The 14,401-nt window shown below is 37.2% G+C and overlaps 1 protein-coding gene across 2 annotated transcripts in view; it reads left to right on the top strand.

Annotated features, from left to right (window-relative positions):
• Positions 1-14,401, top strand: part of POLR2B (RNA polymerase II subunit B) — a 41,432-nt gene that overhangs the window by 5,608 nt on the left and 21,423 nt on the right. For both annotated transcript variants that reach the window (XM_015068530.3, XM_015068531.3), the window contains exons 3-11: positions 1,596-1,668; positions 3,754-3,904; positions 7,200-7,312; positions 7,429-7,648; positions 7,834-7,992; positions 9,448-9,612; positions 12,340-12,536; positions 12,710-12,829; positions 13,605-13,791. In XM_015068530.3, the coding sequence (XP_014924016.2) occupies positions 1,596-1,668; positions 3,754-3,904; positions 7,200-7,312; positions 7,429-7,648; positions 7,834-7,992; positions 9,448-9,612; positions 12,340-12,536; positions 12,710-12,829; positions 13,605-13,791 (1,385 nt within the window). The remainder of the gene's footprint in view (positions 1-1,595; positions 1,669-3,753; positions 3,905-7,199; positions 7,313-7,428; positions 7,649-7,833; positions 7,993-9,447; positions 9,613-12,339; positions 12,537-12,709; positions 12,830-13,604; positions 13,792-14,401) is intronic.

The following is a 14,401-nucleotide window of genomic DNA, read 5'->3' as shown; positions in this document are numbered from 1 at the left end:
CCCTCTCATACTAATTAAAAAAAAATTTTTTTTAATGTTTTATTTGTTTTTGAAGGAGAGAGAGACAGAGTGTGAGTTGGGGAGGGGCAGAGAGAAAGACACACAGAATCCATCCAAAGCAGGCTCCAGGCTCTGAGCTGTCAGCACAGAACCTGACACAGGCCTCGAACTCAAACTGCAGGATCATGACCTGAGCTGAAGTTGGACGCTCAACTGACTGAGCCATCCAGGCACCCCCATTTACCTTCTTACATAAGAAGATGAGCCTAATATCAGAGGACCAGTGCACTCTGATTTTTCAAATGTCCTATTGTTCATATTACTATTGCTGCATAACCTAAAATTTGGCTGCTTGAAAACTAATTTAGTGTGTTCATGGATTCACTGGGTCAGGAATTTGGACAGAGCATAGTAGGAATGACATGTTTGCTCCATGATGTCAGTGGTTCAGTGCAAAGACTTAAAGGCTGAGTGTTGACATTTGTGGGCTGTATGATCTAGAGTGTTTATTCACGTTTCTAGAAGGACTCAAGGACCAGGATTGCTGACCGAACCATCTATAAGTGTTCTCTCCGTATGGTTTGGGCTTCCTCACATTAAACAAGCCTTAGAGTAGTAGAGCTTAATTAACGGACACTCAAAGCTCCAGAAGCATGTGTTTCAGCAAACAGGGTAGAGCTGTGTTGCCTTTTCTTACATAGCTTTTAAAGTCATGTAGTGTGGTTTTAGTTGCATTATCTTAGTTTTGGCACTGTCAAAAACCCCTCAGATTTAAGGGGAGGAAACATAGACCCTGTATCTTGATGATAGGCATATCAAGGTGACATTATAAAAGAGCATGTGAAATGGAAGATACAGTTGTGGCCATCTTCAGAAAATACAGTCTGTCACACCTTTACATGTATGAAGTGCTGTTGTAATAGACCATTGTACCTTAAGGTATTGCCCAGCTATTGGAACACTTCTCTGGCTTTACTCCCCTACCCTAATCTGTCCCTCCAGTCTCTGAGGAGCTTATTTTTTTTTAATGTTTATTTATTTTGAGAGAGTACCGAAGTGCATGTGAGCAGGGGTGGGGGGTGGGCAGAGAGAGAGGGAAGGAGAATCCCAAGCAGGCTCTGTGCTGTTAGCACTGAGCCCAACTTGCGGAATGATCTCATGACCACGAGATCATGTCCTGAGTGGAAATCAAGAGTCAGACGCCTTAACCGACTGGGTCACCCAGGTGCCCCTCTGAGGAGCTTATTGACTAGAGGACTACATGCTTGCTCCTAGTTATTATTACAGTTAGCTATTCATGAGAATTACATGGACTTTCTGGAGAAGATGGAATATTAAACAAATTCACACAACTTACACTGAACCTTTGTAATTGTAGCCTCTGTATATTGGGAGAATACCTATGTGACATAGACCTTTGTATACGTAGATGTATACCTATGTATATTATACGTTAGTAATAACTTGATTAATTGAGATTTTTGAAGAAGGGTAAAAGGATTGTTTTTTATTTAGCAGAGAGTAAATGTGTTTCTGCTACTTCAAACCATAGGAGTGAGATATGCACATGAATACAATATTTTTGGTTTTTGCAGATATGCAATATGATGAGGATGATGATGAAATCACCCCAGACTTGTGGCAAGAAGCATGCTGGATTGTAATCAGGTAACTTTTTAGACTAAACTAAGCCTTAAGAGGCACAATAAACTATAAAAGGATTTCCTGCTTATTCTGTTCTTGAAAATTAGATGTTTTATATGTATATGCTCCATGAGAGCTGGTTTCTCTATTTATGTATTTAACTTGAACCTTTAAAGTATTTTAAGACTTAAAAAGTTACATGAAGAATTTACGTATACATTTCGCTTAGATTCCCTAGATGCTAACTTTATACAGTTGCTTTGTGTTTTTTTCCCTCTCTCTACATAATTTTTCCCTGCGACATTTGAGAGTCTGTTGCAGACCTAAACATATTCTTTTACATACTTATAAGTTCTCAAAATCAGGAAATTGATACTAATACAATACTTTAATCTACAAATCTTATCCAAATTTTGCTGGTTGTCTCACTAATGTTGTTTATAGCAAAATAAATTTTTTTCTGATCCTGGATCCAACCTAGGATTACATATTATGTTTAGCTTTCATGACTTGTTTTTTTGTCTCTTATAATTTAGAACTGTCCATAAGCCTTTCTCTCTCTCTCTTTTTTTTTTTTTTAACTTTGGCATTTTGGAATGCCAGTTACTTTTTAGAATGCCCCTCAGTTTGGGTTTGTCTGATGTTTCCTTATAATTAGATTCAGATGATGACATTTGGCAGCAGTGATGTTCTCTTTGCAGTCCATCAGGAGGCATGAGATGCCTATTTTTTCCATTTCTGGTGTTAATTTGATTCCTTAGTTGTCTTATTATTTTAAATGGATAAAGAGTTATGTTAGGTTGTATTTTAACCCAAATTTCCATCGAATTCTAAATGCAATTAAGATGTAATAAAACTCGGAAGCCTTAACAATAGGTAAGAAAAGTAACTTTTCATTTTTTAATGTTTATTCTTTTGTTTATTTATTGAAGTTTATTTATTTTGAAAGAGAGTGAGCGAGAGGCAGAAAGAGAGGGAGAGAATCCCAAGCAGGCTCTGCACTGCCAGTGCAGAGCCAATATGGGGCTTTGAACTATGAACTATGAGATCATGACCTGAGCCAAAACCAAGAGTCAGACATTTAACAGACTGAGCTACCCAGATGCCCCTAGTGTTTATTTATTTTGGAGAGAGAGAGACAGGAGAGAGAGAATGAATCAGAGGATCTGAAGTAGCCTCTTTGCTGATAGCAGAAAGCCTGATGCAGGGCTCCAACTCACAACATGACCTGAGCTGAAGTCAGATGCTTAACCAACCGAGCCATCCAGGCACCCCAAGAAAAGTAACTTTTTTTTTTTTCTTTTAATATTTATTTTTGAGAGAGAGAGAGACAGAGTCAGGATGTGAGTGGAGGAGGGGCAGAGAGAGAGGGAGGCACAGAATCTGAAGCAGGCTCCAGGCTCTGAGCTGTCAGCATAGAGTCTGATGTGGGGCTTGAACTCATGAACTGTGAGATCATGACCTGAGCCAAAGTCAGACGCTTAACCAACTGAACCACCCAGGTGCCCTGAACCTTGTTTTGTTAAAAATGTATTGAGATTTGGGGATATAAGTGTATATTTTTACAATTAAACATGGCTATAAAAACTTTGTACTGAGATATTGGTATCTTCTGTGATATTTGAGTATTAAAACACCAAGAGGCATCTTGCTAAGAAAAAATAACTAGGTAGATACTCTGTGAGTGTGCACAGGGAGAGGGAGAGAATCTTAAGCAGGCTGCATGTCCAGTGTGGAGCTGGACATAGGGCTTGATCTCACAACTGTGAGATCATGACCTGGGCTGAAATCAAGGGTCAGACACTTAATATTAAGTCACCCAGGTGCCCTTTAAAGACATTTATAATTAGGGTCTCCTTATAGTTCTTATATTATGGTTTAATTATTTTACCCATAAGTCTTGTTTTCCTAAACTTAATAAGTTCTACAAAGAAAGTGTTCCTAGTCTCATCCCTTTTTTGGATACCTCATAGTATCTGGTATAATGATGGACATAAGGTGGTTGGTATTTAATGATTATTTGTTGGATTTAATTATAATGAAAATGAGGAAGTATGCTAGAAAACGTCACTGAGTTATAACTGGTTTTAAACCCAAATATTTTCCCAGTTCCTATTTTGATGAGAAAGGCTTGGTCAGACAGCAGCTGGATTCTTTTGATGAGTTTATTCAGATGTCTGTTCAAAGAATTGTGGAAGATGCCCCACCTATAGACCTACAAGCTGAAGCTCAGCATGCTAGTGGAGAAGTTGAAGAACCGGTAAGATGGTTATTCTAATAAAGAAACATATGTAAAAGAAAAGTATTGATTTGAAATTTCAGTCCTTCTGTCAGCTGGCCTAAAGGTTTAAAAAAAATGGTAGGTGTTTTTAGCAGGGTAGTTACAGCATTTTTAAGAAGCTCTTGATTTATTCTTCCTAATGGAGAGATGCATTTTGCAAGTAGTCCAAAACTAATCTTTATTCAGATAGTAGAGATTTAATAACTGGGGAGAGGGAACTTAGAAATATAATGAATTACCAAGAGAAACAAGCCACAAATAGTTAAGCCCCCCTTTTTTCTTTTACAGTAAGGAATCATAAAATGTATTTGAAGGACTTTTCCCCTTTTTATTATTATTTTTTAAAGTGTATTTATTTTGAGAGAGTGTGAGAGCACACGAGTGGGGGAGGGGCAGAGAGAGAGAGGGGTAGAGAGAATTCCAAGCATGCTCCCGGCTGTCAGCGCTGAGCCTGACTCAGTTCTCGATTTCAGGAACCATGAGATCATGACCTGAGCCAAAATCAAGAGGCAGACGCTTAATCAGCTGTGCCACCTGGCACCCCTCTTTATTTTTTTTGTAAGAAACACATTATTATAATTATATAAGAGATTTTAAAGGGAAATGACCCAAACATACCAGCTGTTTTAGTTTTTCTAAGTTTCCTAGAGTCTTTGTTTACACATATGTGTGTTTTTAGCATTGTTAAAATCATGGGAAGAGTCTGATTTTATAATCTGGTTTTACATGAGTGATTGTGAAGAAGTATGTAGTTCAAAATAATGGCTGTCCCTAGTTTTTGAGAAGAGAGGTAGCATTGTGGGCTTTGAGAGCAATGGGGAAACTGAAAAACAAAGTGAGGGAGAGCCCCAGTTCAGTCCTCCTTTTATATCTAACCAGTTCAGTCTTTCTTTTCTGTAGCTAACTAAGCTTCTTTTTTTTTTATGTTTTTTATTTTATTTTTGAGAGAGTGAGACAAAGCACTAGCAGGAGAGGGGCAGAGAGAGAGGGAGACACAGGATCTGAAGCAGGATTCAGTCTCTGAGCTGTCTGAACAGAGCCTGATGCAGGGCTTGAACTCATGGACTGTGAGATCATGACCTGTGTTGAAGTCAGACGTTCAACTGACTGAGCCACCCAGGAACCCCTCTGTAGTTAAGCTTCTGAAGGTTGATCTGTTCTTCTCATTCTAACTGGAGACACTGCATAGACTTGCTGTTAAGAACAAAAATAATTGACTCTTTTGGCACTGTACTGGAAAAATGGGTATACTTTTTTTTTTTAATAAGGCATTTTCTCTTCTTGGCATTTGCAAAACGAGAGATAACAACAAACATAACAGATTCAGAGTGCCAGTACCTTTGAGGTCTATTGGAGGAAGAGATTTCTTTTTTTTTTTTTTTAACATTTATTTATTTTTGAGAGACAGAGAGAGATAGAGCACAAGCAGGGGAGAAGCAGAGAGAGAGGGAGACACAGAATCTGAAGTAGGCTCCAGGCTCTGAGCTGTCAGCACAGAGCCCAATGTGGGGCTCGAACTCACAGATGGTGAGATCATAACCTGAGCTGAAGTCAGCTGTTTAACCAACTGCATCACCTAGGTACCCCTGGAGGAGGAGATTTCTGAAGGGTATCAGAACTCAGTGGAAATTAAGTGGAAATTAAGCTGAAATTAAGCTGACTGTGACGGCAGGGTAGGACTTGTCTTAGTAGAGAAAAAAGATACTTAGGGGCTTCAGCAAGAAAATAAACTTGGTGTTATTTGGCTTTGGGATAGAATGACCACAGCAGTCAGTATATGATTTTTGGCTTGATCTATTTTGTTTTAGTGGCTTGATCTGTTTTTGATAGGTGTTAGTAGGAGATAAAATAGAACGAGATTGTCAGGCTTTGGATGTCATTGGAAATTATTGAAAGATTGTCACAGTATTTGCATAAAGCATTATTTTAGAAAGGTTACTTTGGAAATGGTGTTTAGTGGTAGTGGGAAGAGGCTGAAGACAGGTAGAAATCTTTGAATAGCATAGGTTTAAGATAATAATGTTCTAGATTAGGATAATGGTAGAAATAAGGAGCAGAGGGGAGGGTTCTCTCTGGTTCATGATCACCACCAGTTCTCTTTGCCCTTTACTCCAGTTTGGGAATCTTGGGTGTTAATAATTTACCGTTAATGGTCTGCTTAGTCCCACTGTCTACCTTTCTGAGATTTGGTTTGGAGAGAAATCCACACTATTGGTGTATCTCTGGAAAGTTCTTATGGATCTTGTTTTATTGGGGGAGCAAATAGATATTAATTGGAAAGTTTTTTTTTTTTTTTCCACAGGGTTGGAAGTTCTCAGTCCCCCCCCCCCCCGCTTTTTTAAAAAAAATATTTGCTTATTTATTTTTGAGAGAGAGAGAGTGTGTGTGAGCAGGGGAGGGGCAGAGAGAGAGGAAGAGAGAATGTGAAGCAGGCTGCACACTGTCAGCGTAGAGCCTGATGTAGGGCTCGAACTCATGAACCATGAAATCATGACTTGAGCTGAAGTCAGACCCTTAACCAACTAAGCCACCGAGGTGCCTGGAAGTTGTCAGTCCTTTTTATAGAGTAAGTAGGGGGACACCTGGATGGCTCAGTCGGTTAAGCATCCAACTCTTGATTTTTTCTCAGGTCATGAGCTCACGGTTTGTGGGTTTGAGCTCCGCCTTGGGCTCTGCTCCAACATTGCGGAGCCTGCTTGGGATTCTCTCTCTCCCTGTTTCTCTGCCTCTCCCCTGCTCATGCTCTCTCAAAATAAATAAAGAATAATTAGAATTTTTTGTATATTTAATTGAAGTTAGGCTTGTGTGTGTGTGTGTGTGTGTGTGTGTGTGTGTGTGTGTGTGTGTGTGTTCTGTCGATTAGATTAGCATGGTCCTAATTGTCTGAATATCTTTTTGTTTTTTGTTTTTTGGTAACTTTGTACTTCTGACCTTAACCAAGGAGAGTGCACATGAAACTACATAGATCATTAACACAAATCCTTCAACTGTTTGATGTAAACACAGAGCACACGAGATATGTGCATAGTCTTTATTTACTTGGGATATTTTAAGTCGCTTTGTCTTTTGCCTTAAGAAAGCAATTAAGTATAAAACTTGACATCTATGGAATGTGGATGTTGGCTTTGGAGAGTCCTCATATCAGTAAAGTGGGTTAATTTTAGCAGTTCCTAGAGCTGTTTCTACTCAAAATGTTAGTGTTGATTAAATTGGAATCATTAAAACTTTAATGGACAAAAATTACCCTTCTTCATGTTTTTTGGTTTCATTTTAGCCAAGATATTTGCTGAAGTTTGAACAAATTTACCTCTCCAAGCCTACCCATTGGGAAAGAGATGGTGCTCCTTCACCAATGATGCCAAACGAGGCCAGATTAAGAAATCTCACGTAAGAATTTTTCCAGTAGCTGATATTGAAATACCATTCAGAAAATGTAAATTTAACCAGTTGAGAGATTTAGTAAACATCTTACTGTTACTTGTGATCTACTTTTGTTTTTAAAGGTATTCTGCTCCCCTTTATGTTGACATAACCAAAACTGTCATTAAAGAAGGTGAAGAACAACTTCAAACTCAGCATCAGAAAACTTTTATAGGAAAAATTCCAATTATGTTGCGTTCAACTTACTGCCTGTTGAATGGTTTAACAGATCGTGATCTTTGTGAGTTAAATGAATGCCCCTTGGATCCAGGTGGATATTTCATTATTAATGGGTCAGAAAAGGTATAGTAAGCATTATTTAAAGAAAATTATAAAATCATAATAAAGATTTAAATTATGAAAGTTGAAATTAAAAAGTAAGCTTGTATACAGAATAACCTGGAAGTTTAAGATGCAGATTTTTTATTCTTCTTTCTACTTCAAGGACCTGTGGGTTTTATGGTGTAACTTTTTTATTGTCCACAAAGGTTCTGATTGCTCAAGAAAAAATGGCAACAAACACAGTCTATGTGTTTGCCAAAAAGGATTCTAAATATGCCTACACAGGAGAGTGTAGATCATGTCTGGAGAATTCTTCCCGACCCACCAGTACTATTTGGGTTAGCATGCTGGCGAGAGGAGGACAGGTATGGACTGGAATATGATATTGTTTGGGTTTACTTCTTTTTGTCTTGTCTTATAATTTTTTTTAAGTTTGTTTATTTTGAGAGAGAGCATGAAGAGAAGAGGGGCAGAGAGGCGGGGGGGGGGGGGGAGAATACCAAGCAGCTTCCATGCTGTCAGCACAGAGCCTGATACAGGACTTGATCTCATGAACTGTGAGATCATGACCTGAGTCGAGATCAAGAGTCGGATGCTTAACCAACTGAGCAACCCAGGCACCCCCTGTTTCGACTTACGGTTTATCAGGCTGCATTCTTAGAGCTTTTCTGGACTATATTGTCAGTGTTATGCGGTAGGTATTATTTACTTATTGCTGTGTGGCAAATTCCTCCAATAGCAACATTTATCATCTCACGGATATGTAAGTAGAACCAAATGGCATTTGGAGATATGAGGGCTGAGGGTACAGGAAAAAGGGCAAGATGAAGATTTGCGTATCATTTATTTTAAAGTTTATTGAGAGAGAGGGAGGCAGGGAGGGAAGGGGGAGGGGCAGAGAGAGAGAGGGAGAGCAAGAATCCCAGTGGGCTCCGTGCTGTCAGCAGTGAGCCCAATTCTTGACTCAAATCCATGAACCGAGAGACCATGACCTGAGCCAAAACCAAGAGTCGGATGCTTAACTGACTGAGCCACCCAGGTGCTCCTGGAAATCGTTTGTGAATTGTTACTGAACAGCCATAAGATGGGAGTTAAGGAAGGAGGCCTAAAGTAGGAGGAGAGAGATGACAGAAATTGTTATTAGAAGGACCATGATAATGTAGGGTTATGAGGCCAAGAGAAGACAGAGCTTAATATTGAAGAAAAAAATATAAAATGGAGAGGTCAGTTGATGGTATGTCATTGTAGGTTAGTAATTTTTTGTATGTGTGTAGAATTAAAGAGAAATTGGAAAAAAGAAACTTGTGTGAAAGAAGCTATTTGTTAATTTTGAAATATTCAAGTGAGATACAGATCACCTCTGAATTTTTCATTCTCTGCTGTGTTTTTCCCCCATGTTTGTCTCTGTGTTTTTTTTCTTCCCTTTAGCCCTCATATCTTTCTTTCAGAGAGTTTTGTGTGTTTTTTTTAGTTTGTTTTTGTTTTTGTTTTCTATGGGGGGAGAGGGTGTGGGATCAGTGTTCATATTCTTTTGTATCCTGATGTAATTTCCAAATACAGTATTGGGTAATTCTGAGAGAATTTTGCCAGGCAGATAGTAGAGGATGGAAGTTTTTTCAGTTCTAAATGATCAACCTGTTCATAAAATTAGTAAACCTGTTCCAGTGGTTTTGGAAAGCATCCATGGGATGTTCCTTAGAGTATGAGAGGTATGCGTCTTTTGAAATATATACAATGAACATTATATGAGTGGTTCTCATGGTGTTTTTATATGGCTGTGATCTCTTTGTATGATACTCTAATGATTTTTATTTTTTCAGGGTGCAAAAAAGAGTGCTATTGGTCAGCGCATTGTGGCAACGCTACCGTACATCAAGCAGGAAGTTCCCATCATTATTGTGTTCAGAGCATTAGGTTTTGTGTCTGACAGAGATATTTTAGAGCATATTATTTATGATTTTGAAGATCCAGAGATGATGGAAATGGTAATGTGAAAGCAAAATGTCTTTGTAGTGTTTTCTAAGAGGTTTGAAGTTACTGACTGTTGCTAATCTTAAAACAGTAGAAAGCTGCTCTGAAGAGTAATTTAGCTGTCAGAAATCCCATGCCATTTACTATTTAGCAAAAGCCTTCAGCCTGTCTTTCTTGACAATTCTGTGTAAAATAGTCATAAGAACTAGAGGCAGCCAACTAGAGGCAGCCAAAAGTTCACTGACAGCAGCAAGAGGAAACCATAGTAAGGAACATCAAAAAGCATACCAGCTTGGTGCAATTTAAAGAAGGAAAGTGAATAGTTGATACAACTTCTTTTTTAAAACTTTTTATTTTGAAATAATTTCAGATTTATAAAAAATTACAACTCTTGTATATTCTTCATCCAGATTCATTGGTTTACCTTTGCTACATTGTGACCTTTGCTACATTTGTTTTAGCATTCTCTATCTATATAAACACATTTTTTTTCTGGACCATTTGAGAGTAAGTTTTGGGCATCATTTCCCTTTACTCTGAAATACTTCAGTGTGTATTTCCTAAGAACCAGGACATTAATTATTCATAATACATTTACCAAATGTATATATTCATAATACATTTACCAAAATCAGAGCCTTTAACTTAGGTACAGTACTGTTAAGCCATAGATCTTATTCAGGTTTTTGCCACTTGTCCTGATAATGTCCTTAATGCTTCCCCCCCCCCCCCCCCCGGTTCAGAATCCAGCCCAGGATGGTGCATTGCATGTCATTTTTAAGTGTCTTTAAGTCTCTTTAAATCTTTCCTTGTCTTTTTCTTCAGTGTTCCATAATATTGAAATTTTTGGGGAGGAGGATAGGCCAGTTATTTTGTAGAATTTCCCTCCATTTGGGCTTTTCTGGTATTTCCTCATGATTAGATTCAATTTATGCTTTTTTGGCAGGAAAAATAATAGAAGTAATATTGTGTGCTTCCCAGGGCATTGCATCAGGAGTTTTGTGATGGAATTTTGTCCTGTTATTTATAAACTCTACAGTGGTGTCTTAGGTTCCTCTACTGTAAAGTTACTAAATTTGTTGGAAGATTCTTTGAGTCTAGATAAAGAACCATTTCCTTGTCATTGTTTTTCATTGATGATTCTTGTTTCAGTAGTAGTTGATATACTTAAAGTTGTCCTGAATTGTCCGGAGTCTTTAAGACTATAGAGAAAAAAGGTTAAATGGAGGCTACATAAATGTTGGTCACATAGTGAGATGGTGGAGTGAGTACATATTAGTTTTTAGAATATCGATGCAGTTTCATGAGAAAAATGGATTCTGGCTAGATTTTACTTTAAGCTTTTATCAGTAGTCATATTAGTATAAAGTATAAAAGAAAAATACGTGATTTTATCCAAAAGGCATCCCAAGTGATTCAAGACTGTATTCAAACTAGAATTTTCTTAGTAAAGTGAAACAGCTGATTGATATATATATATATATATATATATATATAAAATTTTTTTTTTTTTTTGAAAATTACTCTTTGTTCCTTTAGCTCTTTTGAAGCTTAGGCCAATTTTTACAGTCTGTGAGTCTAGCATTTACTGTGCAAAAGTGCTTTAATTCTTTATTCTGAAAATGATTGTTACTCCTTTTCCAAATCCAGATTAACCTTTTTTTTTTTTAATGTTTATTTTTGAAGGAAAGAGAGAGCATGAGTGGGGGAGGGGCAGAGAGAGAGAGAGAGACAGACAGACAGACAGAATCCAAAGCAGGCTCCAGGCTCCGAGCTGTCAGCACAGAGCCTGATTCGGGGCTCGAACCCAGGAACTGTGAGATCATGACCCCAGCTGAAGTCGGTCACTTAACCGACTCAGCCACCCAGGCACCCCAAATCCAGATTAACCTTAACAATTTCAGAACAAGAATGACAATTTAAAAAGATCACTTTCATTTACCATACGCTGACTGCTTTATGTTACCTTTTTCTGATCTTTGGTTCCATGATTGGAATTTGGATGTTTAAACTTGAGGATCAGTGTTAAATAGACATAGGAAGTCAAAGGCAGGAAAGGCATTTCAGTATATGTGATAGGATTAAAGGGTATTTACAGTGGCCAGAGTTACTCAGTGTTACCCTTCATTCCTCATGCTCATTATTGTGTAAAATTGGAATTTTAGAATGTTAGAACTAGAGTGAAACCTAGAGATTATTTTATCTAGCCACTTTGTAGATGAGCAAACTGATTACATGGCTGCTCAGAGGCCACGGTTTACTTAATCGCAGGTATGAAATGTAGGTCTTTATAAAATATTCTCCTTTACAAAAAAAAACTGAGTGGTTTTATTTATAGGTTAATAACCTCTTAAACCAAGGCTGAAAATAGCCTGGCACTTTTATGCATTTGTAATTTAGTAAATTTTAATTTTGACTATTAAAAATTCTCTAATTTGGTATAAGGTGTTTAGAAGGAATTTTTGTTTTGCCATTTGTTAAAATGTAAAAACCAAAAACAGTACTCTTTATAATGGAATTATTTATATTTTTTAAGGAAGTAGAGTTGCCTGTGTTGATGAGATTTTGTCAAGAGATCTCTAGATCTTAAAAGTGTATTCAACTTACAAGATTTTGTGATTCCTTGGTTTTTCAAAAAATATTTGCATATTCTGTTGGTACATAGGGATATTTAACATGTTACAAAGTAAAGTTATAGTTGACTTAAGGTGAAAATGACTCTTATTTGAATTGTCTGATAGGTGAAACCTTCTCTCGATGAAGCTTTTGTCATCCAAGAACAGAATGTTGCACTGAATTTCATTGGCTCAAGAGGGGCAAAGCCTGGTGTCACCAAAGAGAAAAGAATTAAATATGCAAAAGAAGTCTTACAAAAAGAAATGCTCCCTCATGTCGGTGTCAGTGATTTTTGTGAGACCAAAAAAGCTTATTTCTTGGGGTACGTTAAATACCGTTTTAAGTTTTTTGCCAAGATAGTTTTTGTTGAAGTTAAAAATATCAAAGGGGTGCCTAGGTGGCTCAAAGAGCATTAAAAAAATGCCAGAATGGTGTTTTTAAATTTTTTAAAAAGCCAAAACCATATGTTTTCTTTCTCACTTCTTTTTTTTAAAGGTACATGGTTCATCGGTTGCTTTTAGCAGCTTTGGGTAGAAGAGAATTAGATGACAGGGATCACTATGGAAACAAAAGATTGGATCTTGCTGGACCACTACTTGCATTCTTATTCAGAGGGTAAGGAATGAGAATGATAACAGTTACAAATAGAGAGATTTCACTTTAGATTTGTCATTGCACTAGTGGAAGTCCTAAACTGTCTTGGCATCTATATTGGGTATATATGAAGTTGGCTACATTCTGTTTGCCACTTGCCCAGATTTTGTTCTACTTCGTGTCTGTGAATTTCAGGTTTGTAAGGGCAGGTTATTACTTGTATACATTTTCTTTATTTCTCTGGTAGCTTTATAAGTCATTTGCTAAGTACTGATGATATTGGAATTTTTATTAGTCCTGCTTTTGCGTTTTATAAAAACCCAAAAGCTGGAGGGAAATCTGTCAAAATATTAGCAGCTGTTGTCTCACAGTATTGATGTAATATGATTTTTATTTTATTCTTCCTATGTTTTTGTATTTTCTATACTTCCTGTAATGAACGTATAACACTTTTATATTCAGAAAAGTTATTTTTAAAAGCAAAATATGTAAACAATATAAAAAAGATAATATTAGCACTATTTCTTTCTTCATGTTCTATTATTTAGTGTGTTGTAGAATAGTGATTTGTCAGCCTACTGTTTCACCCTACTAAGGAGTCTCTGACATTTTTCCCTAGTTGCTCACCTCATGTGTGTTTATGTACTGTGAGTACATTAGTGCTTTTTACATAAAAAGTAGTAACGCTTCCCTCCCCCTACCCGAACTACTTTTCACCCCCTGTGGGCAAAATTGTCCATATTGAGAATGCATGTTGTTGACCTTTACATATTTAAAATACCATTTTATTTGGCAGTATGTTTAAGAATTTGCTTAAAGAGGTGCGGATCTATGCACAGAAGTTTATTGATCGAGGAAAGGATTTTAACTTGGAGTTGGCAATTAAAACAAGGATTATATCTGATGGCCTAAAATATTCGTTAGCTACTGGAAACTGGGGTGACCAAAAGAAAGCTCATCAAGCCAGAGCTGGAGTATCTCAGGTAAGGACATCGACTGTAACTACAGGTTTGATAGGAAAATGTTGTGAGACTAATAGATCCCTTCATTCATTACATGTAAATTATTTTACTTTTTTTTTTTCTTAGATGTAAAAGCACTGGGGGATATTGAATTATGAAAATGAAATTTTCCTTAAATTAGCTGTTAGCATTACTTAAGAGATTAAAGTTTTGGCTTGCAGCAAGGTAGTTAATAAGTTAGTGTACCTGCTAAGACATAAGATGGTCCATGTTAGTGAAATTTTTATATCTTAAAAGCTCCATATTAGAAGTTAACTAAAGTACAAAGTACAGTACCGTGTTGACCTGTGAACAGTGGGGGGTTAGGGACAGTAACTCTTGTGGGACTAATATCCTAGTGGTTGGAGGTGATCATATATAAAACATTTATGTGGATATGTTAGAACTGTATATGACATATATGCCATCCCTGCTATGAGGGGCACTTAAGTTATGGGATGAATGATATTATCTAGGGAAGGGATGGAGAATGGAGGGATAGGGAGAGTTCGAGAGTCAGTTGATTATAGGTTAAAATGTGACTTTGCCTCATTCTAGTATTTGCTAAAAATGCGGTAGCATGAGTTAACAG

The sequence above is a fragment of the Acinonyx jubatus genome, chromosome B1, assembly GCF_027475565.1.
Source record: "Acinonyx jubatus isolate Ajub_Pintada_27869175 chromosome B1, VMU_Ajub_asm_v1.0, whole genome shotgun sequence".
In the NCBI taxonomy this organism is placed as follows: Eukaryota; Metazoa; Chordata; class Mammalia; order Carnivora; family Felidae; genus Acinonyx; species Acinonyx jubatus.
Note: the sequence above shows the minus strand (reverse complement) of the source record. Positions and strands in the feature narration are given on the sequence as shown.